Raw genomic sequence first — 22075 nt, 5'->3', positions numbered from 1 at the left:
GGATGACCCGAAAGGAGCAGAAACAATAGTTACACAGAAAATAATAAGCAACGAACACCTCAGCAATCATCTATGTTCAGACACTCCATGCAAAACTCCTCTGCTCAGAAGCATGTCGAAAATTTCCACATGAGCATTTTGAATCAGAACTCTTGGCACTTGACTTTTGGCAGAGTATACTTTGGTCAGATAAAAACGAAGCTGAACTATTTGGCAATACTTTAGCTTGTCATGTTTGGAGAAAGAAGGGTTGGGCATATGTTTGCAAAAACACTAAACTCGCAGTGAATCTAAGAGGTGGGAGCATCAAGATATGAGGCTGCTCCTTGGCAAACAGTACTGGGGCATTATATGTCATCAAAGGAAGCATGAATGGAGTAATATTGGCACTAAGAGAAGAATTTATTTTTATATCATTAGCCAAGACACTGAAAATTGGGAGGAGATGGATACTTCAACAAGACAGGCAGAATAACTCAAGACTAGTCTCCAAAAAAAGATGGTGAACATGCTTAGCCAATCTTCCAATTTGAAACCCACTCAAAATTTTTGAAGGACTTTGAAATAATGAGTCCAACAGAGGAACACCTTGTAACCATGGGGAATTGAAGATGATCTGCCAAGAAGAATGTGCCAAAATGAAAGTCTCATGCTGGAACAAGCAAATTACTTCTTTCTACAGACATTTTAAACCTGTACTTGCCAAGAATGGCTTTGAAACAAATATTAATGTTATTAATTTGTGGCATCTGAATACTTTTTTGCTCACTGATTTCAATATTTATGTTTATGAATACATACTTTCTGTTAATATGTGTACATACAAAATCAAAAAGACGTCATGTGTGTAAATTTAGAATTTTGATATATGCACTGGGAATGTATTAAATAGCAAAATAAAATATGTCAAAATGCTTGTCTCCCCTCACTGTATTCTAAAAGTGTTCTAACAGTTACTGCTGAGACAAACTGCTTCACGTTATAAATACTTGGACTGTTAAAGTACAAAATGCAACCCACTTCTAAGACTGAAGTTTGAAGGTGTGGAAAAATATCCCTGCAGATTTCTTTGAAAAACTGTATGGACCCTGAAAATGCTAAAACAACTGATGTTATATTTAGTTGTTCAAGCTTCTGTTTAATTTTCTGCTTTTTCTATGATGCTACAACTACTGTTTACTTTCTCTGACATTTGCACAGCACTGTACTTGTTATTCCAATCAGACTGCAATGTTGTTTATTCTGATTTCATAGCGTTTAAAAAAAAAAAAAACAATAAGGGAAGAGGACTTTGGAAAGGCTGACTGAGAAAGAAAACGTTTGAGTGAGTTATATATGTCACTCTCTCATGCGTAACGATGCCAACAATTATCATGAGATCATGAGATCATAAGACAGCCCTTTCTTTTGGGGGGTTGCTTTTAAAAGTCTTAATAATACCTCTACTGGCTTTGACCAGTGCTACTATGAGAATGAGAAAACGTTTAATTTCATCTGAACTGTTTTCAGGTTCTGCAGAGGGACTCGCTGAACTCGCTGGCTCTTTGTTTCCTAATTTTACTAACACAGAAACTTGGTGTCAGCCAGTGTGGTGTGAGGGAAGGTCAGATGAAGGTTAATCAGAAAGGCAAGAGGACAAGCAATCGAATACTTTCTCTTCACCTTCCTGTGACCTCTCTTCTTACCACACATGCTTAGATACAAACTTCTGGTAACACACACACACAAATACGCAGGCATACAGACACACTCACATCCTCTCCCACCATGGGAAAGCAGAAGCACAGCGATGTCGTTGTGGCATCTGACTTTCAGTCTAGACCACAAACGCATAGATGTACGCGTCAGTTAAAGTAGGCAGTCTCTAAATAGGTGGCGTGAGTCTCTTCCTGTGTTCTGCGTAATATATATTTAGCACACGAAAGTATTTATATGACACAAGTCAAATGTGAGGTCCCCCCCACCACCTCTAGATTTATAGGTTAACTGTACTATAATACACTTGGACCATTACTTGCTTACTGCACTTTATGTGGCTGCTAAAAATACTTATCTACTTCTATTTTATTTTATATTATATAAAATACATTTCATACATTAGATTGTAATATTATTTTGTATTACATCACATATTTGTAAATACAGTTGAGTGCACACTTAGGGTGTGTCTCAAAGAGCCTTGTTCAGGTACTGCCCAGGGAATCAGCAGTAGTATAACACCTCCATCCAACCTTTCTTTATCCCTCAGAATTAAAGAAGCTGTTTAGTCACTGTGAGTTTAACACTGACATATGTAAATTAACTCTTTTCTGACTGCTCTGTATTAGCATTGCTTAAAATGCAGTCTGGGCTGAAACACTCCTTATAACTTCAGCATGAATGGACAGGACTACATTACATCACAGAAACAATGAATACAGAATAAACTGCTTTTGCACCTTGGTTTCCATATATGAACTGTATGATCCGGAGGATTGAACAGTGCATTTTAAAACAATATTTACATATTCTCAAATTCTTTCCTTTCAAGATAGCAAGGAACATTTGTTTTCCACGATATAGGCCCTGGCCCCGACCTCAAAATATTTTTATTTTCCAATTTGTCCTAAGAAGGCATCTGGCAGTTATTATCACTGTTTAATACACAGTGAAATGTTATTTATGCTAGTGGTGTGAATTGAATGGAAAAAAAAGTTTCTTTAAGGGCCCCCTGTCATTGGAAACTTCTGTCACCGTTTTTGAAATAAAAGAAGTGTGACACATTATGTTAACACTTAAAATTTCAAAATGTACTATTCGCTCTCCAGCTCACACATGGAAACCAAACTTCAAAAACAACCCGTACTGAATTCACTCTTTTCAGGATGTCACGAAAACCAACTCATTTACATATATGCTCCTTTGCAGTCTATAGCAGTTTTGCTCCACCCATTCACACTTAAGTTATAAGGAGTGCTTAGGCCAAGATTGCTTTTTTAATGAGGCACAATGCAAGGCACCAAATCAGAACCGAACACGTTTACATACGTCAGTCTTAAAGGCACAGTAAGTAATTCAAAGGGACAGAGAGAGATTAGAAAATGGTCTTGTAGAAATAAATTAGTCGGTATCAGGGATGATGTAAAGTAAGAATTACAGTGCATATGTCAATAAAGATTTGGATCTGAACTGAATTTGAATGGCATTTTGTCTTTTTTTGTTGTGAGTTTGAAGGGACTTACAATGCGTGGTTTGAACGGGGGTTTGATTTTTCTTTGCTCCAGCAGAACCCAGTCTATCTCTCTGAAGAAAGGGTGCACTTTAATGGCCTCCTCCAGCCCCTGAGACACCACGCAGCCCAACCGTTTATTCGGGCTCTTCGTCATGAACTAATGAGAGAAAAGATAAAAACTTTGTACAACCATGACTCACAGTGTGCACATTATAAACAGCATGATACTCAGTCTGCTACTAAAGGAAAAGTTTGGCACAAAAGTTTTCCCCTTAAACAGTTTTCCTCTTGTCCTAAATGTAGTCGATCAGCCAAGGTTTGTGTAAAATTTTTTGTTTTGTAATGGTGAGGCTAATTTAGCCAACAAGTAGTGGAAGTGTGTAATCCTGTAAATCGCACACCTAAATCCTCACAGACTTGCCTCAAATTATGTCGCATTTTTTAAGCACTCATGAATAGATTTTCTTATGTGTGACACTGTATGACATCCTATTATCTATAAACATTAATAAATTCAGACTTCAAAATGGTTCCTACTACTGTTTTAGGTATGTGATGTACGTTTAGAGCATGCATGTTGTTAATTGGTGTGGTGCATGCCTCTGTTACTTGTTAGCTACATTAGCCTTGTAGCTCCAATACAAAACTAAAGAACTGACACCAAAGACGTCTTAGTTAACTGACTACATTTGATCCAAAAGGAAAATTGAAATTGTTTTGCTACAATATTCCTGGAAATGGAAAATCACAGAGTTGACTGATTAAGCTGGCAAATGTTCCTATGTCATGCCTCATTAAATGCTAAAGAGAGGAAATTCTACATATAATGTCAACTTATAGTAATTTAGTAGGTACCCATGATGTACTGATGTCATTAATTTGCAGACATTAATGCAGGCTTAGTTACTGTGCAGGTCATTAGGAATCTGTGAATGTGTGTGAACACAAACGCAGGAATCTGATGTGGAAGGGAGGGGAGACACCGTAGAGGAGGAATGGGTGGAAGGGGAAGAAGGGAAATAGGTGAAAGGGTAAAGGAGGAGCCAAAGAGTCAGAGGAGAGACACTGCAAGACCACTCAAGCAGCAGTAAAGACGGAAACAAGGACACAATGTCCCCTACAAGCACAGATACCATAACAAGAACACAAGGGCGTGTGAGGAGATTAGAGAGAGATCACTCACTGCTTTAAGGATGCTGACAGCCTCTTTGCTGAGCCAGACAGGGTAGAGCACATCATCGTGGAGAATAGACTCAAAAAGATCATCCTCATTATCAGCCTCGAATGGCGGCTGGCCTGCCATCATCTCATACATCAACACCCCCAGAGCCCACCAGTCCACTGACGGGCCATACTCCAGCTCCTGCAAGATCTGAGTAAGATAGACAGAAACAGAGGTAACTGTTAGGGTTTCACTGGGAATTGTGTTTTATATACAGTCTTCTGTATGAGGTAAAGACAGGTTTGACCTACAAAGCTTTGCTACATAGATTAGACAGCAGTTTTCTTCCAAGAGCATATGATTGTAAGAAGATACTGTTGCATGAACATCTCCTAAACGGAACCAGGAGAAAGAAAAAAGTTCTAGAAACAGCATTTATATATCATCACTGTCAAATCAAACCCTATTTTTTCTGTTCTTTATACTGCAATGTTTCATGATGAATGGATCAATAGAGATAGTCCAAAATGACTTGGAGAGGTCATAAGTACCTAATTCTATTTAAAAAGCTATTTCATCCTGCGGTAAGTGTAAGTTGCTGATAAATCCACAAATATTACAATGAATACAACCAGTATTAATACTATAATTTAATTGTTTAACCATTAACAAACATGTGCTTACAGAATCTCAGTATTAAATAGGGGTTCACCGATACGGGAATTGTGGGCCGATGCCAATATCTGATATTATTCTTATACATCTGCCATAAACATATACAAATGGTAGAAATTAGAACTAGATATGATACACATATTAAAATTACTAAGAAATGTATTTGTATAAGGTTACAACTGCAGTAAAATTAATAAAATGAACAACATGTAGACAGTAGACAGCGTCGCCTGAACATTCAGGTCTTCAGCAATACAATAAATGCATCATCAATTATTAGTCTAAGTCTAAAAATCTGTCCAATGCTGATTTTTGTGAGCAAATATCTGTCAATGCCAATACGATATCACTACGCATCACCAGTTATCAGTACCAAGTTTAGCTTATCAATATGTCATTCAGCAAGTCAGATGTGCTGGCGATGGATCTGAACAAGACTCTGAACTGGCTGGGTACAAGCTAATGAGATAATACCTACACTAAATCTTATTACTTTTCACTTCATTAAACCTACTGAACTCAGTGTCTCGCCAGTGATCCATTCTGGTGAGAACTAGAACCGCCTGTATTTGAATCTTTTTTTTTTATCACTACATAAAAGATGTACGAGTAGGACTGGGCGATAAAATGATAACGATAATTATCCCGATATAACTGTCCCTCGATAGAGCGATAAGACATGTTCGATCATTTTTCGATATAATACACCATCACACTTCCACGTACTAGCGAAAGCCCTGGTGGCGTTTTCTACTGCAAAGAAAGCGACGCTACACCGCTGTCGCCAGGAGAGAGCGCACTGTCGAGTTTTCGACGAGGGGGCGGGCACGAGTAAGCTGAGTCTTTAGCAACGGCCGAAACGCGCAGTTATGCAGTTAAACAGGTCCCTGTTTGAGTCGAGCGACCGGCGAGCTGTTCTCCGGTGACCGAGTATGAGTGACGAGATAAGTGGTGTTACTATACTGGCTTAGAGTAAAGTCATGTCTTTCTGTACATCGTAACAGGCTTTAGCAGCGTCAAATCACAATCCTCACAACGACAGCGCCGTTACTCAAAAGGTCATATTTTAGTATTAATGCTAAAGGCTAGGTGTTTTTAGCAACTGGCTAACTTGAAGCAGCGCTCCGTCACTCGCACAACACGCCGACGTGGTGATACTGTAGATATAACACGACACAAAGTTTGCACATGCCTGAAAGGAGGACCCTGTTTGTCTGGTGTTAGATATATTGCGGTTCACCCTTCAAACTACTGCGATAGTATAGAGAAATCCGAGTGGCTGTGTTAGGACTGATCCTCACTGACGTGCCGAGCCAGCTAACGTTTGCTGTTCGTACTAAGTTGGCGTTGTTGAGAAAAACTAGACAGTTTAGCACTGTTGTTGGCCACTTGCTTAGCATTTGTAACAGCACCCATCACCAGACAGCTAAAATTGATCTTTTCTTTCTTAAAATTATTACTATTACAAAAAACTGCGGCCGTTTTCCAGCTGATAAAAACAGCTCAGACACTTTCGCCCGCTGTGAAATGTTCCACTGTTTGGTGTTTTTCATGTTCCGCCGCAATGAATCACCCAAGAGCAAAAATCAGCCTTCAAATTTGAAAGAAATAACGATTTAACATTTATCGCCAACTGTATCCATATCGAACATTTTCGCCCAGCTCTATGTACGAGGCTTACTTTATTGTTGGACCAACTGCGATTTTTTTCAGAGCAAGCCTGTGAGCTCATTCAGAGAGCAGTTCTGATCAGTAGATGCTTCTTATTGTTTTATTTAATTATGGTAAAATGAGTAAAGTAAAGGTAAAATGAAACTGATATGTGACTTACATTTCTATTCATATCTTTTCTTCTAGAAAGATGTGGTTTGTGACACAAGCTGAGTAAAAATGTATGCACTTCTGGCTTTGATAGATCATATTCTGTTCTTTACAGATCAAACAAAGCAGCACTGAGAAATCACATGATCATTAGAGAAGAGCCAATTAAATGGCAGAAATAGCCATTTGCCAGCCTTAAAGCATTCATATTTAAATATATTCTTAAGTTTATAATTTTTAATGTTTTAAACAGTTTGTGTAGATGCCTAAGACTTCCACACAGTGCTGCACGTTAAAAGCTAAAGATATGTATTTTTGCTCTTGTCAAAAGTGATCATTTTGGAAAATTTTAAAATGACTGGACCGAATAAATGTCAAAATTCAAAAATGTAGAAATTACCAATGCCCTAAGACAAACATATCTCCAAAATGATCACTATTGCAACGATATTTAATATTTTTGCAGTAAAGAGTAATCTAAACAAAAACGAGAGAGTATGAAACTACTACAAAAAGGTGTGAAATATGTTGTGACACATGTACATTCATTGTTATCAGGGCTAATGCCGCAGCGCATGATGGACTGCATAACCACAGCAAACTGATTTATGATGGAAGCTAAATCATTCTGCTTCTATAGGTGGTTGTACCTCAGGGGCAATGTAGTCCGGTGTGCCGCAGAAGGTGGTGGTAGTGACGCCATTCAGAATGCCTTCTTTACACATCCCAAAGTCTGCCAGCTTACAGTGACCCTCAGCGTCCAGCAGAATGTTATCAAGCTTCAGGTCCCTGATGGTACCAAGAGAAAAAAAAATAGAGAAAATGAGAAGGATGAACTTGCACTTCAGCTATGTAAATCATTAACACTGGGGGCAGAGCCAGCTTATTAGTGAACTCACTAATAACCTTTTAGATTCACTAAACCTGTCTAAAATAAGAGTGTAATTTTAGGACCCTAATGGGCATTTAAAATGGGGGAAAAAACAAACAAACAAAAAAAACCTTTTTAAATAAAAGCTGTCCAGTTTGAAATCTCAGCTACAAATAAAATATGTTTTATTTACCTCCCACTTTTGGACACTAAGGTTTATCACAACACTAACATCATGAAATGCATCTGTTCTGAGAGTGATCAAGTGACAGCCAGTTTTCCACTTGCTTTGACTTAAGCCCTGTCCTGTCCCCAGGAGAGAAAGCAAGTTTACTCTGATTGTCTTTACATTTTTTTAAAGGGATTTTCCCTTGAAAGGCTTAAGATGATCACGAAATGTATGGAAACCCATCAAAAAAAATCATATCCAGCTAGAGGCAGGAGAGGCCTCTGATGGTACAATATGGAGCAGTATGGATTCATATGACCGGCTACCTGAGTAAACAAAGCCCAGAAAGGAGCTGTACATTGACAGAGCCCAGTGCAGTGCCCCCAGCAGACCATTACCCAACAGACCACCCAAAGCGCCCACTTTCATCTAAGCCTCCCATCTCAGCTGCCTTCTCCCATTCTACCATTCTGCCATTCCAGCCCCAATCTTGCTTTTCTTCCCCCAGCTTGCCTTCCCCTTGAGGTAGGCCCCTAGGGCCACGTCCACACCCACTTACAAACACATACACACGTATACACAAAGGCCAATGTTGTCGCTGTCTGAGACTCCATCCTTAGACTGTTTTTATACTGAGATTGTGAGAGTCAAGTTAAGACTAGTGGTTTAACCCTTTTCATGCAGGGGTTACCGACCATATATTGCCTATGATATGTTCACAAACTTTCGCAAAGTCCTTTTTAACTCGAAATCTGTTGCCAGAGTAGCTGAAGCACATACATGTCCATGTTGGCCATTTTAATGTGGATCAGCTTGTGGAACAGGAGCTATTTGCTACAGTGTTATCTATCACTATATAAAAGAAGCATGATGCTTCCTTTATTGTCAGATGTACTGTGATAGGTTCTAAGTGAACATATGCCCAGAACTGAATTCAGATTCCTAATGTTTTGCTTCAGTGGAGCAGTAGTAAAAGACAACTGAGGTGTGCATATATTCCTATATGCACTTGTTTCTTTATAGAAAATGGCTGTTTGTGACAAACATGTTTCAGTTTTGTTAGATTAAAACAAATGCAGCACCAGCTTTATGAAATCACATTATTACAGGGGAATTCCACAGATTTTCCTGCAAGAATCTGTCATTCAAAGTGATCTGAGCTGAAATGTAGAGAAACTTACTCAGAATTGTTCACAGTAGTGGTGCTATGAATCAGACAACTGAAGCTTTTCATGTCTTTAAAAGCTCCCTCTGAGAAAATACTACATAAAATGATTCCAAATATGCTACCTAGTGCCTGAGACACTACAATAGTTTTGAGATATGTTTTTGGACTAAAACACTTTCTATTTTTTTTTTTACTCCATTCATGCTGAAGAGATGTCACAACTTTACACAATGAAAATGTATTTTCGATTTTACCACTATTTTATCATTATCAACATTACATATAAAAACTCAGATAATACATGTAGGATCACTGGTTTTGGATAGTAAATAAAATGGCTATATGTTTTTTTGGGAATTCTGCAAAAGGGCACATAAAGAGGGTGTGTGCTTTATAATGTCACCACTGAATATGAGAGCATGAGTTCTCTGCATATCTTGGTAATGACTTCATGGAATGTGGACAAGGACTGACCCCTGCATGTATAAACAGCAGCTATACTCCATCAGCTCACATGTCATCATAGTATGTCAAAGTGACAGGCCTGCCACATCAGCAATGCTGACATATGACGAATCGACAATATAGTAATGCTTTGAATTTTTAACAAACATGCATGTATTTAGTTATGTATGTATGTTTGTATGTATGTACTTGTGTGTGTGTGTGTGTGTGTGTGTGTATGTGTGTACTTGTGTGTGTGTGTGTGTGTGTGTGTGTGTGTGTGTGTGTGTTGGGGGGGGGGGGGATGTTTCACTCACAAACACCTGGACAAACTGGCTTGAACTTGACTGCAGGCAGGAATGAAGCAGGCTAATCTGATTGTCCTGACCGATAAGCTATGCTTCTCAGCTGAACAGAGAGAAAGAAGCCCAAAGGGGAAAACAGTGAGCTGGCTCCATGCTTTGATCACTTTGGCAAGCAGGCTCCAGACCAGAGGCCCAATGGTTCTACACACAGTTTATTTGACATCAAAATGTCTGAAATGATGACTTTTATTATTTTTTCAATGTAAAGGCATATGTAAATTAAACTGGGTGAATGCAAAAAAATAAAATTCATTATTTCACACACAGTTAACTGCTTTGAATGTATTGAGACATTGTAGTAGATGCAGTTGTATTGTGATAAATACAGTGCAGTCCCTAACAAATTAGACAGAGACACAATTGTTATTGTTTTTGCTCTGGGCTCCAGCACATTTAATTTAAAATGAAGCAATGATTGAAAATACATAGTGCAGGATGTCAATTTCAAATTAATGGTAGTAATACTCATAAGGCATTACAGCCCATTTTAAATTAATTCTTTCTCATTCTCCTTCTGATTTAAACAGACAACTGGCTGCTGTGTGTTGTTGAGAAGCATGAATATAGTTATGTTAAGAATGGTTATACTGTACTGTACTGCTATAAAAAGAGACACAGCTTTTGCACAAGTTGTGGTGCTTTATTTTTCTACTGTTGTTGGCCATAAGCAGAGTTTTTCTTCTAAAAAGCTCACTCTCTGCCTCAGTTACATTTCTCTTGTCTCTCTGCATACACACACAGCCCTGTCCCCTACAATAAGAGTCCACAGCAAAAGGAAAGAGTGGAATAAATGCTAGAGAACAGTAACATGTCAAAACATTTCTTGAACATGCTACAATTTTAAAAACACAATTATATTAACAACACAGACATTGTTTCACACTGTCTTGCATCTGAACTTTATGTAGTCCTTAGTAGTGTGCTGCTGTTGTGTGTTGCGCCAATAGGCCTGAAGAACGACATTTCATTCCAAAGTAGACAAGTTACACTAAGGAAAGACAATAAAAATCACTTGACTTGTTAGCAAAAATAAACAGCAGACTAAGCACTGGACGACTGCATGAGAAAAATCCCTTTTAACTTGAACATAACAAGAACAATCTCCAGGATGAAGATACTGATGTGTCAAACCAAAGAATACACCACCATGACCTCAGGGGGGTTACCACAGGATGTGAACCATTAGTAAGTGCCAGGAGCAAAAAGGCCAGGTTACAACTTGTGTACAGATGTCCAGCTCCTCAGTGCGTTCATGATTATTTCAGAATAGCTGCCATCAACTCACACGATAGCACAGCTTACTGAAAGCTTAAGTACCTGATCAAGGAACTGGCTGAGAACCAGTGAAAGTGACCTCAGATCAGACTCTGTTATACACTGTTTAAGAGATAGCATCCCCAAAGCTGGAAGAAGAGCCAAAGTGGAGCTCTGTGGTGGGACTGACATCATGCTGCCATCTGGACCTGGTCACATGTTAAAACGATAGTTTGGTAAGAAATGTATTCTTAAGAAATTACACAATTTATTCTCCGGTACACTATCTCTATGCGGCACACTAGTGAGATCTCTGCTAGATTAGCCTTATAGGTCCAGTGTAAAACTTAAGAAGTAAATTTGAGACAGCAATGAGTCGGGTAATATTGTGCCTAGTTCATTAGGCCAAACGTCCAAAAACCTGCAGAACGTTCTACTACAGCTGACCTCCTGGTGACCCTTAGTGCGTTTATGTGTGTGCCTTAGAGGGAAGTGATTTCCTCATCTACGTGTTCTGACTGGATCTGCTAACACACTGACCCACAGGGTTAAAACATGGGTTGAAGCTTTGATCAGACAACTCCAGTGAAACAACCAGTGAAAGTGACCTCAGATCAGACTCTGTTATGCACTGTTTAAGAGATAGCATCCCCAAAGCTGGAAGAAGAGCCAAAGTGGAGCTCTGTGGTGGGACTGACATCATGCTGCCATCTGGACCTGGTCACATGTTAAAACGATAGTTTGGTAAGAAATGTATTCTTAAGAAATTACACAATTTATTCTCCGGTACACTATCTCTATGCGGCACACTAGTGAGATCTCTGCTAGATTAGCCTTATAGGTCCAGTGTAAAACTTAAGAAGTAAATTTGAGACAGAAATGAGTCGGGTAATATTGTGCCTAGTTCATTAGGCCAAACGTCCAAAAACCTGCAGAACGTTCTACTACAGCTGACCTCCTGGTGACCCTTAGTGCGTTTATGTGTGTGCCTTAGAGGGAAGTGATTTCCTCATCTACGTGTTCTGACTGGATCTGCTAACACACTGACCCACAGGGTTAAAACATGGGTTGAAGCTTTGATCAGACAACTCCATGAAATGATACTGATACAGGTAATAATGCAAAGTTCTCTCCATTACTCCATAGTAGTAAAGACATATAGACATATGTGACAACATACAACACATTTTGTTGAAAGGCCAGAGCCTTTCAATGGGCCTAAAGTTTTATTACACACTTCTATAAACTAAGAACAGCTTAAACAGTTTGCTTTGAAGTCCCTGTAGTTACTTAACAATAATTCCTAGTATTTAATAAGCCTGAGATTTTACGAGAGTAATATGAAGAGGGATTCAACTGATTTTTTTTATGCACAAATTTACCAACTTGGATTTTTTTTACAGTGGTAGTAAGTGTAATGATGCAAATAAAGTAATTATTAGAGTGCTTGAAAAAGCACTCTATTGTTATCTCTCATACTTCTTATTCTTCTTCCACACTGTTCTGCGATTAATACAGCCCAAATCGCTTAACATACAGACTCTGTTCAAACTGAGTTTCAAAGGTCTCGACACTGTGACTTGTGCTATGTATTTTTGGAGTTTCTCGGATTGGTAGTTTTTAATAAAATTAAGTTTAAAAATAAAATCCACCCATAAGTCTGAATGGCAGAATGTTCAGAACTTCAAATTCTAACTGACATCGATGATGTCACAGCAGGCCACTCAGTCTCACAGACACAGCTGATCATGCAGGGAATCTGCTTTAAAATCCTAGAAACTCCATTTCAGTTTTAAATGGTAGAGAAAATTGTCCTTTCTGAAACCTTTAGAATTATGACCAATTTTTTGGCACTGAGCGCAGAAAACTGCCCCATTCACTCCCATGTAAATTTCTCAAAATTAGAATCTGCTTATTTCAAGATTTTCTTTGTGTTTAACTTGTCATATCTCAGACATTGTCTTCTCAATACACACATTGCACCAAAATATCCTCAATGGGTCTTATTTCACACCATCGATCTGGTTAAGCGATAGAGGGAACATTTCCCGAGTTATGACTGTTTGTTCAGAGGGTGCAAATCGGACTCAAACAAGGCTTCTCCACTAAGAGCTGCATAATAACAGAGTGACAGTTAATTTGAATGACTCCAACACATACATCTCCCCCTGTCACACACACCACACAGACACACACAAACAGACACATATCTAAGGAGGTGTTGTTCACCTACACAGAAACACACACAAACACACACACGTGCAGCTTTTTTCACGCACTCTTGCAGTTCCTTCAGGAAATGCACATCTCGTTCTTATATGTAATGTTGATAATAGTAGTAAATCTGAGATATCTTTATATATCTTTTATATGAGATATATTTTGGCTAACATCAACCTGCATGTACATCTCCAGCATTTAATAAATTAGTTTAGGTTAAAGCCTTATCTTAAAATCACTGTAAAACAATATCTCAGGCATCAAGTTAGAAATTCAGAAAACTCTGAATTACTTTGCTTACACTTTAATGACTTAATTATGCAGAACTTTAGAAATTCTGCTTTATATGAACAATGATTTTAAAAATTAACACACTGACATTTTCAGATTTTCAGAATCTAGAAGTATTATGCTTAGACCCTCCATATTAATATGTACAGGTATTGAACCCTTAAATAGCCAGGATTCACCAGTGGGTACAAAATTTTACTGTACAATCCTATTACCTATGAATAACCAGTTTGCATTGTAGTCCCTGTACTAACTGAATAATAAGCCTTAGTATGTAATAAACCTGGGATTTTAACCTTGGGTTAAAAGAAAACCTGAATCAGTGTGTCCAGCAAATTCAGAGTATAGATAACATGCAAGTTCTAGGGTCCTCTGCATTATCTTTCTCTTTCCTTCTCTCCATATGTCTTCTTCTTTCACTTACTCACTTGCAAGCACAAAACCTACTATACAGTGTGTATGTGTGTGTATGTCTATGCACTGATGCCAAGATAAAGTCTACGGGGACAAAGATAGCATAAGGAAGCCAAGCAACAGGGGCTTTGATGGTTGATTGGTAAAAAATGTCAACATTTCTTCACCAGCGTCAGTCAAGCAAAGGTGTTTTTGTGACGCACTGTTCCAACAAGAGGGAGGAGACAGGACCCGGTTTATGTAACTGTTCTATTCTGGAGAAAGAATGGCGATGTGAACAGAAAGTATTTTGGTGTGATCTACGCTTAGCATGGCAGTGGTGTCCAATTTCCAGCAAGTTCTGGAACCTTCTGCATGTGTATAATATCTATTTTATGCACACATATCTATATATCTATATTTTTAAATGAAAAATGATAGCATCAGGTCATATAGATGTAAGGATGTCGCTAGTAATTGAGCACTCCAATGATAATCTTAACAATAACTCACTATGTTTTAAAAAAATCATTTGATAAAAGTGGCATTAATCATAATATAGCACTGACATTTCTTTTATGTACACTGCTCAAAAAAATAAATGGAACACTTAAACAACACAATATAACTCCAAGTAAATCAAACTTCTGTGAAATCAAACTGTCCACTCAGGAAGCAACACTGATTGACAATCAATTTCACAGCTGTTGTGCAAATGGAATAGACAACAGGTGGAAATCATTGGCAATTAGCAAGACACACTCAATAAAGGAGTGGTTCTGCAGGTGGGGACCACAGACCACTTCTCAGTACCTTTATGCTTTCTGGCTGATGTTTTGGTCACTTTTGAATGTTGGTGGTGCTTTCACACTCGTGGTAGCATGAGACGGACTCTACAACCCACACAAGTGGCTCAGGTAGTGCAGCTCATACAGGATGGCACATCAATGCGAGCTGTGGCAAGAAGGTTTGCTGTGTCTGTCAGCATAGTGTCCAGAGGCTTAAGGCACTACCAGGAGACAGGCCAGTACACCAGGAGATGTGGAGGAGGCTGTAGGAGGGCAACAACCCAGCAGCAGGACTGCTACCTCCACCTTTGCGCAAGGAGGAACAGGAGGAGCACTGCCAGAGCCCTGCAAAATGATCTCCAGCAGGCCACACATATGCATGTCTGCACAAACGGTAAGAAACCGACTCCATGAGGATGGTTTGAGGGCCTGACGTCCACAGATGGGAGCTGTGCTCACAGCCCAACACCGTGCAGGATGCTTGGCATTTGCCAGAGAACACCAGGATTGGCAAATTCACCACTTGCGCCCTATGCTCTTCACAGATGAAAGCAGGTTCACACTGAGCACATGTGACAGATGTGACAGAGTCTGGAGATGCAGTGGAGAGCGATCTGATGCCTGCAACATCCTTCAGCATGACCGGTTTGGCAGTGGGTCAGTAATGGTGTGGGGTGGCATTTCTTTGGAGGGCCACACAGCCCTCCATGTGCTCGCCAGAGGTAGCCTGACTGCCATTAGGTACCGAGATGAGATCCTCAGACCCCTTGTGAGACCATATGCTGGTGCGGTTGGCCCTGGGTTCCTCCTAATGCAGGACAATGCTAGACCTCATGTGCCTGGAGTGTGTCAGCAGTTCCTGCAAGATGAAGGCATTGAAGCTATGAACTGGCCCGCCAGACCTGAATCCGATTGAGCACATCTGGGACATCGTGTCTCGCTCCATCCACCAATGCCACGTTACACCACAGACTGTCCAGGAGTTGGTGGATGCTTTAGTCCAGGTCTGGGAGGAAATCCCTCAGGAGACCATCCGCCACCTTATCAGGAGCATGCCCAGGCGTTGTAGGGAGGTCATAAAGGCATGTGGAGGCCACACACAATACTGAGCCTCATTTTGACTTGTTTTAAGGACATTACATCAAAGTTGGATCAGCCTGTAGTGTGTTTTTCCACTTTAATTTTGTGTGTGATTGTAAAAATGTGATCTCAGTGATTTGGACTGTAGCATAATTGTTTGTGCCAGACAGACTGGTTTGAGTATTTCTATAACTGTTGATCTGTCAGGATTTTGCACAACAGTCTCTAGAGTTTACTCAGAATGGTGCAATAAAGAAAAAAAAACATCCAGTGAGCCCAACCTGCCCACTGTCAACAGTCCATGCTGGTGCAGGCAGTGCAATTTTGTGGAGAATGTTTTGGCATACTTTGGGCCAGTTAATACCAATCAATCATCAACTGAATGCTGCAGCCTGTTTAAGTATAGTTGTTGACTGCATGCACTCTTTCATTGCCACAATTTATCCATATTCTGATGATTCTGATGAACATGAGAATGCACCATGTCACAGAGCAAATGTAAGGTTTCCTGAACATGAGTGGCTTTCCCAGTCAGCGGATCTATATCCAATACACTTTTGAGATGTGGTCCTATGCAGGAATTGCATGACGTAATGAAGTCAACATGGACCAACATCTTGAGGTATCCATTCCACAAAGAATTGATGTTCTTTTGAGAGCTGGTCAACTATTGAGAATTGAAACCATCTAGGAGCAACAGCAGCTCAGACACGAAGAGGTAGACCACATGAAACTCACAGAGCAGGGCCACTGAATGCTGTAATGTGTAGCAAGTAAAAATTGCATACTGTCAGTTGCATCACTCACAACACAGTTCCAAACTGCCTCTCTGGAAGCAACATTAGCACAAGAACTGTGAGTTGGGAGGTTCATGAAATCGGCCCAAGCTGCTACACACAAGCCTATGTATCACTGGAGTGGTGTGAAGCCACTGAACTCCGGAGCAGTGGAAATGTGTTTTCTGGAATAATGAATCACACATCACTATTTAGCAGTTGATGAATAAATCTGGGTTTGGCAGATGCAAGGAGAATGTTACCTACTGGAAGGCATAGTTCCAACAGTAAAGTGTGGTGGCAGAGGGATAATGATCTGGGGCTGTTTTCAGTGTTTGGGCTAGGCCTCTTAGTTCAGGTGATGGGTTAAGTTAATGCTACAGCATACAGAGATATTTTAGACACTTGTGTGTTTCCTACTTTGTGGCAACAGTTTGTGTAAGACACTTCCCTGTTCCAGCAGTGTTTGAAGCGAGGTCCTTAAAGACATGGTTTGACAAGTTTGGTGTGGAAGAACTCCAGTAGCCTGCACAGAGCCTGAGCTCAACCCCACGGGACACCTTTGGGGTGAATTGGAATGTCGATTTCAAGCCCAGCCTTCTTGTACAGTGGTCAGTATCTGACCTGAGCTCTTTTAACTGAATAGGCGCGAATTCAAACAGACACACTTCAAAATCTTATGGAATGCCTTCCCAGAAGAGTGGACATTGTTATAGCCGCAAAGGGTGACCAACTCCATATTAATGCCAGTGGTTTTGAAATTTGCTGTCCATACTTTTGGCCATATAATGTGTGTGTTTTGATCCCAGTAAACAAAAAGTAATTGTGCTTTAAAATGCTTATAAATTTTGAGAAAAAGTGTGTGTCCATAACTATAAGCGAGACAGTACAACAGATATTCATTATCATCATGCAATTTCCCAACTAATAATTTCCATTTAACAGAGAAGGTGATTTTTAATAACTATTTTAATAAAGCAATCTCCTTTAATAGAGTAATAAGAAGAGCTCTTCGTTCAAGCACACATTTGCAACACCATAACCTTGTTTAAATCTTTTGTAAGAGTTCTGATATGCTCAGTTCTTCTTGTTGCTCTAGTAGCTTTACAATGTCTTCAGAGGTTAATGATGTTTCTATCTATCTGTCTAGAACAGCAGCTATTGCAGAAGGTTGACCAGGTGCTCAGCAGCTCACTGCATTACCATTGCCTCTTCAGAGTGCCTCAGTTGAGCAACTGGAGTCTTATCTTTAAGCAGACAAACAGGCAGATACACATGCAAACACACACACACAAACATGCATACACACAATCCTACTCAGACACACACACAAAAAACGCATGCAGCCACACGTAACACCCACTGATTGGAGTCATGACACACTTCCCCTGTGCTCCAGTGGGCCCTCACTTTGTAGCTATAGTTTACAAAGCCCTGATGATGTTATTTCTCCCTCATCTACCTCCACCCAGTCCCAGCCTCTCTCCCCTGTCTAAAAACACACAAGCACATATGTACTCACATACACTCACATACAAACATACACAATCAGACCCTATTGAAAAGCCTTCCTGTGTTGCTTTTAAGTGCAGAGTGATTTTTCCATAAGGCATTTGGACAAACCCACAACCCCCTATGGTGACAACCCCCTTCTTAAACCCAGTCAAGAAATCTAGAAACACTTCATGCACAAAAAGTCCATATATGCTAACTCTATGCTGTTAAACTGAATGGAAACATGTGGCAAAAGTCAATTAAGATCAAACAAGTTCTTATGCAGGTCAATGAGTGCATGCTAGACCTGCAGAGCTGCTTTGTACTGCCCTTCTGAATCAGACTGGACATCTACAGCTCGGCAAGTCACAGCACGCTCCACAGACCAACCGTCTCCACTCATTCTTCTTCTTTCCCTCTCTCAGGAGGAGAAAAACATCACTGCGTTGTTAACTCCAAGCAGAATAAAGCAAAAGCTCAACAGAAATGCTGGTAAACAGAGAGAGTTTTAAGGTAGCAATCATGACATTAAAAGCAAGTGCTTTTTGATTGATTTGCTCTAGATCCTTTTTGGAGTATCTCTTTTTCTGTCTTTTTAGTCTTATGCCACATGTTTGTTACAGTAACCTTCCACTAACCTTCCACTTTAAACAAAATCTTGTTTTCCAAATCCATCAAAGTACTTCCAGATTTCAGTAGTTTGGGAGAGCACCGCGCCATTTCAGAGACGAGAGCAAAACACGATCACCCCGCCCACAGCCTTTAGGTTCAGCCTGCAACTAAAGAAGCCAGTAAAATGGAGTTTTTTAGCAACAAAACAGGCTGTAAAACTTTTGTTTTGGCTTGATGCACCATTGAAATAATCATACAAGGGTTAATGTCAGGGCGTAGAGTTAAGCTGCAATGTAAATTGACCCCTTTTAGATGCAAATTATCTTTAAAGATGATGCCTTTAAAAAATCTGATAGAGGTTTTTTGAAGTGGAAACTACACAATGCTACTAAATCATATAGGAAACAAATTTCACATTACATCACTAATAATAATAAGTAGGGGTGATCCAATACTCAATATCAGCATCGGCCTAACACTGGCCAAAATCACTGGATCGGATAGCGATGTAATCCAAAACGATTTTTTAGTCTAAACCAGGGGTGTCCAATCTTATCCTCAAAGGGCTGTAGGTTTTCACTCCAAACAAGCTGAACCACACCCAATTCTTTAATCAGTTTAATCAGTTGTTCTTAGTCTTCAAACATTTCATAACTAAACTTTGAGTGAGATGTGTCGCAACTAGGGTTGACAAATACTCCAAATTTGATTACATAATCCAGTTGTAAAAAAAACAAAAAACATTTGATATGAAATTGTAAAAATGAATATTCCATTGTGAAAAAACAGCAGTACCACATCTGTCTGCCTTGCATGTTTTCACGTGAGCCTGGGCCGCTGCACTGAATGATGGACAGGAGTCACACAACATCACTTTCATGTTTTAAAATGAAATGTAGGTCCAGCTGAAATTAGTGTTTAATTCAACAGCAACAATGTGGTATTATGTTCACATCATGACTTGGTTGCAGATAGAGTGCCCTGCACTCTGAGTGATCTAAAACCCTGTTTGGAAATACTTTCAAGCAATGCTTAAATGTCAGTAGACGGTAAAACTGTGGAACCTCAAGATAAAGTTGTATGCAATATATATAAGCTACAGTACCCAAGCACTAGCCTGGGCAATAATGATTGATAATATACACCCAAACACATTCAATTCAGTTTCTCCTCAGGTTCACGTTCTCCCTGATGGAGCATGGTTGCAGGGACACACATCCACACAGCACTGAAACAATGGAAAACAAAATGGACAAAAAAGACTTTTGCCTCAATCTATTAATATAATCAGTGACAAAGCCTTTTGAACCTTTTACTTTCCATAGTTGCAGTGCTGTTTGGTGCTTCTCAGTGATTAAGCTTGATGCTATTCATATGGCTAGGTTTGGCAAAGTGCATCTAGATAAATATATTATTTACAGCTTATTTGTTTAAGAGAGGGAAAAAAATCAGATTGGTGTCAGTATCTGCAGATATCCCAGGTTGCAGTACTGGTATCTGGTATCTATTCAAGAAATTATATTTGTGTTTTCTGATTTTGTTCTACATGCCCCGTGACTATAAAATACATGTAAAGTAAAAGAGCACACAATTGGCCATAACAAAGTTAAATAAATTTTGAAACAGTACAGAAATGCAATGAGCATCATGGCATTCCAACATGTCGAAGAAAGAGAGAACTCATGAATAAACGACCAAACAGTGGCATGCTGTTACATGACATGACAGCTTAAAATGTCATGTTGACAGCTATTTCATGCCTTTCTGTTCACTGACGTCTGTGAAAGCAAAGGAAAAGAGTTGAGAAATGAGAATTAAGAACATGGTGTCCTGTTGTTGTTGTTCAAATTATGTTTTTAACCTGTCAAAGACAACACTTCTCACCCTTTTCTAGCAGCTAAACGCTGAAAATGTCATTGTTAATGGCAAGTAAGAGTCAACAGGAGAGGAAAGAAAAGCAAGTTAAAGAAAAAGAGAAACGTATTGGTTTTAGGGTCATTAGGCTCATCTATTCTCCACAGGGACAGAGATATTAATCCAATCTTATTATCTCTTTCTCATTAACAGGGCCATATTGTCTTGTATTTTCTTGTATGTGATTTTTCTTCGATCCACTTATTAGATTTGTATTTGTGCCAAAAACAGTAATGAATTTTTACATGATGATGTAAACCCCTAAGTTGAATTGTTTTCAGTTCCCAGCCTGAAACGCTCCTTATACCTTCAACATAAATGGGTGGAGCTAGACTGCTATATGCTGAAAAAGATGCATTTATAAAGCTTAGTTGAACAACAGCAAAGAAATACTAGTGAATGCAGAAGTGGAAGTAGAATTAGTCTGGTTAATCAGTACAGAGTGAGATAGACACAGAAGCGCAGATAAGAACAGAAGAGAGGACTCTGACAGACTGGTGTGGTCAGACGCCCTGCAAAAATAACTTTCTAAAGAGTGAAGACATGGCATTTGTTTAAAGTATCTTCAAAAAGTGAAGAAAGCAGGTATCTCCTTGTCTCCAACTATCTCTCTGGATAACAATGTGAAAGTTTATGTTTGATAATGAATCTCTGTCCAGTTAAAGTGCTGTAAGACTCTGTAATGTCATCTTACATATATATATATATAAGTATATACATATCTCATATACACTATATTACCAAAAATATTCCTCCTCTGCCATCACACGCATATGAACTTGAGTGACATTCCATTCTTAATCCATAGGATTTAATATGATGTCAGCCCACCCTTTGCAGCTATAACAGGCTTTCCACAAGGTTTAGGAGTGTGTTTATGGGAATTTTTGACCATTCTTTCAGAAGCGCATTTGTGAGGTCAGACACTGATGTTAGACAAGAAGGCCTGGCTCCCAGTCTCCGCTTTAATTCATCCCAAAGGTGCTCTATCGGGTTGAGGTCAGGACTTTGTGCAGGCCAGTCAAGTTCTTCCACACCAAACTCACTCATCTTTATGGACCTTGTTTTGAGCACTGGTGTGCAGTCATGTTGAAACAAGAAGGGCCCATCCTCAAACTGTTCCCACAAGGTTGGAAGCATGAAATTGTCCAAAATCTCTTGGTCTGCTGAAGCATTAAGAGTTCCTTTCACTGGAAATAAGAGGACGAGCCCAACTCCTGAAAACAACCCCACATCATAATCCCCCCTCCACCAAACTTTACACTTGGCACAATGCAGTCAGACAAGTACCGTTCTCCTGGCAACCACCAAACCCAGACTCATCCATTAGATTGCCAGATGGAGAAGCGTGATTCATCACTCCAGAG

The 22075-nt window shown here is 39.5% G+C and overlaps 1 protein-coding gene across 1 annotated transcript in view; it reads right to left on the bottom strand.

Annotated features, from left to right (window-relative positions):
• prkcea (protein kinase C, epsilon a) overlaps positions 1-22075 on the bottom strand; it is an 85516-nt gene that overhangs the window by 3273 nt on the left and 60168 nt on the right. Inside the window, exons 12-14 of the mRNA XM_017702955.2 lie at positions 7520-7658; positions 4395-4583; positions 3222-3368 (exon numbers count right to left, since the gene is read on the bottom strand). Of these exons, the coding sequence (XP_017558444.1) occupies positions 3222-3368; positions 4395-4583; positions 7520-7658 (475 nt within the window). The remainder of the gene's footprint in view (positions 1-3221; positions 3369-4394; positions 4584-7519; positions 7659-22075) is intronic.

The sequence above is a fragment of the Pygocentrus nattereri genome, chromosome 13 (genome assembly GCF_015220715.1).
Source record: "Pygocentrus nattereri isolate fPygNat1 chromosome 13, fPygNat1.pri, whole genome shotgun sequence".
NCBI lineage: Eukaryota > Metazoa > Chordata > Actinopteri > Characiformes > Serrasalmidae > Pygocentrus > Pygocentrus nattereri.
Note: the sequence above shows the minus strand (reverse complement) of the source record. Positions and strands in the feature narration are given on the sequence as shown.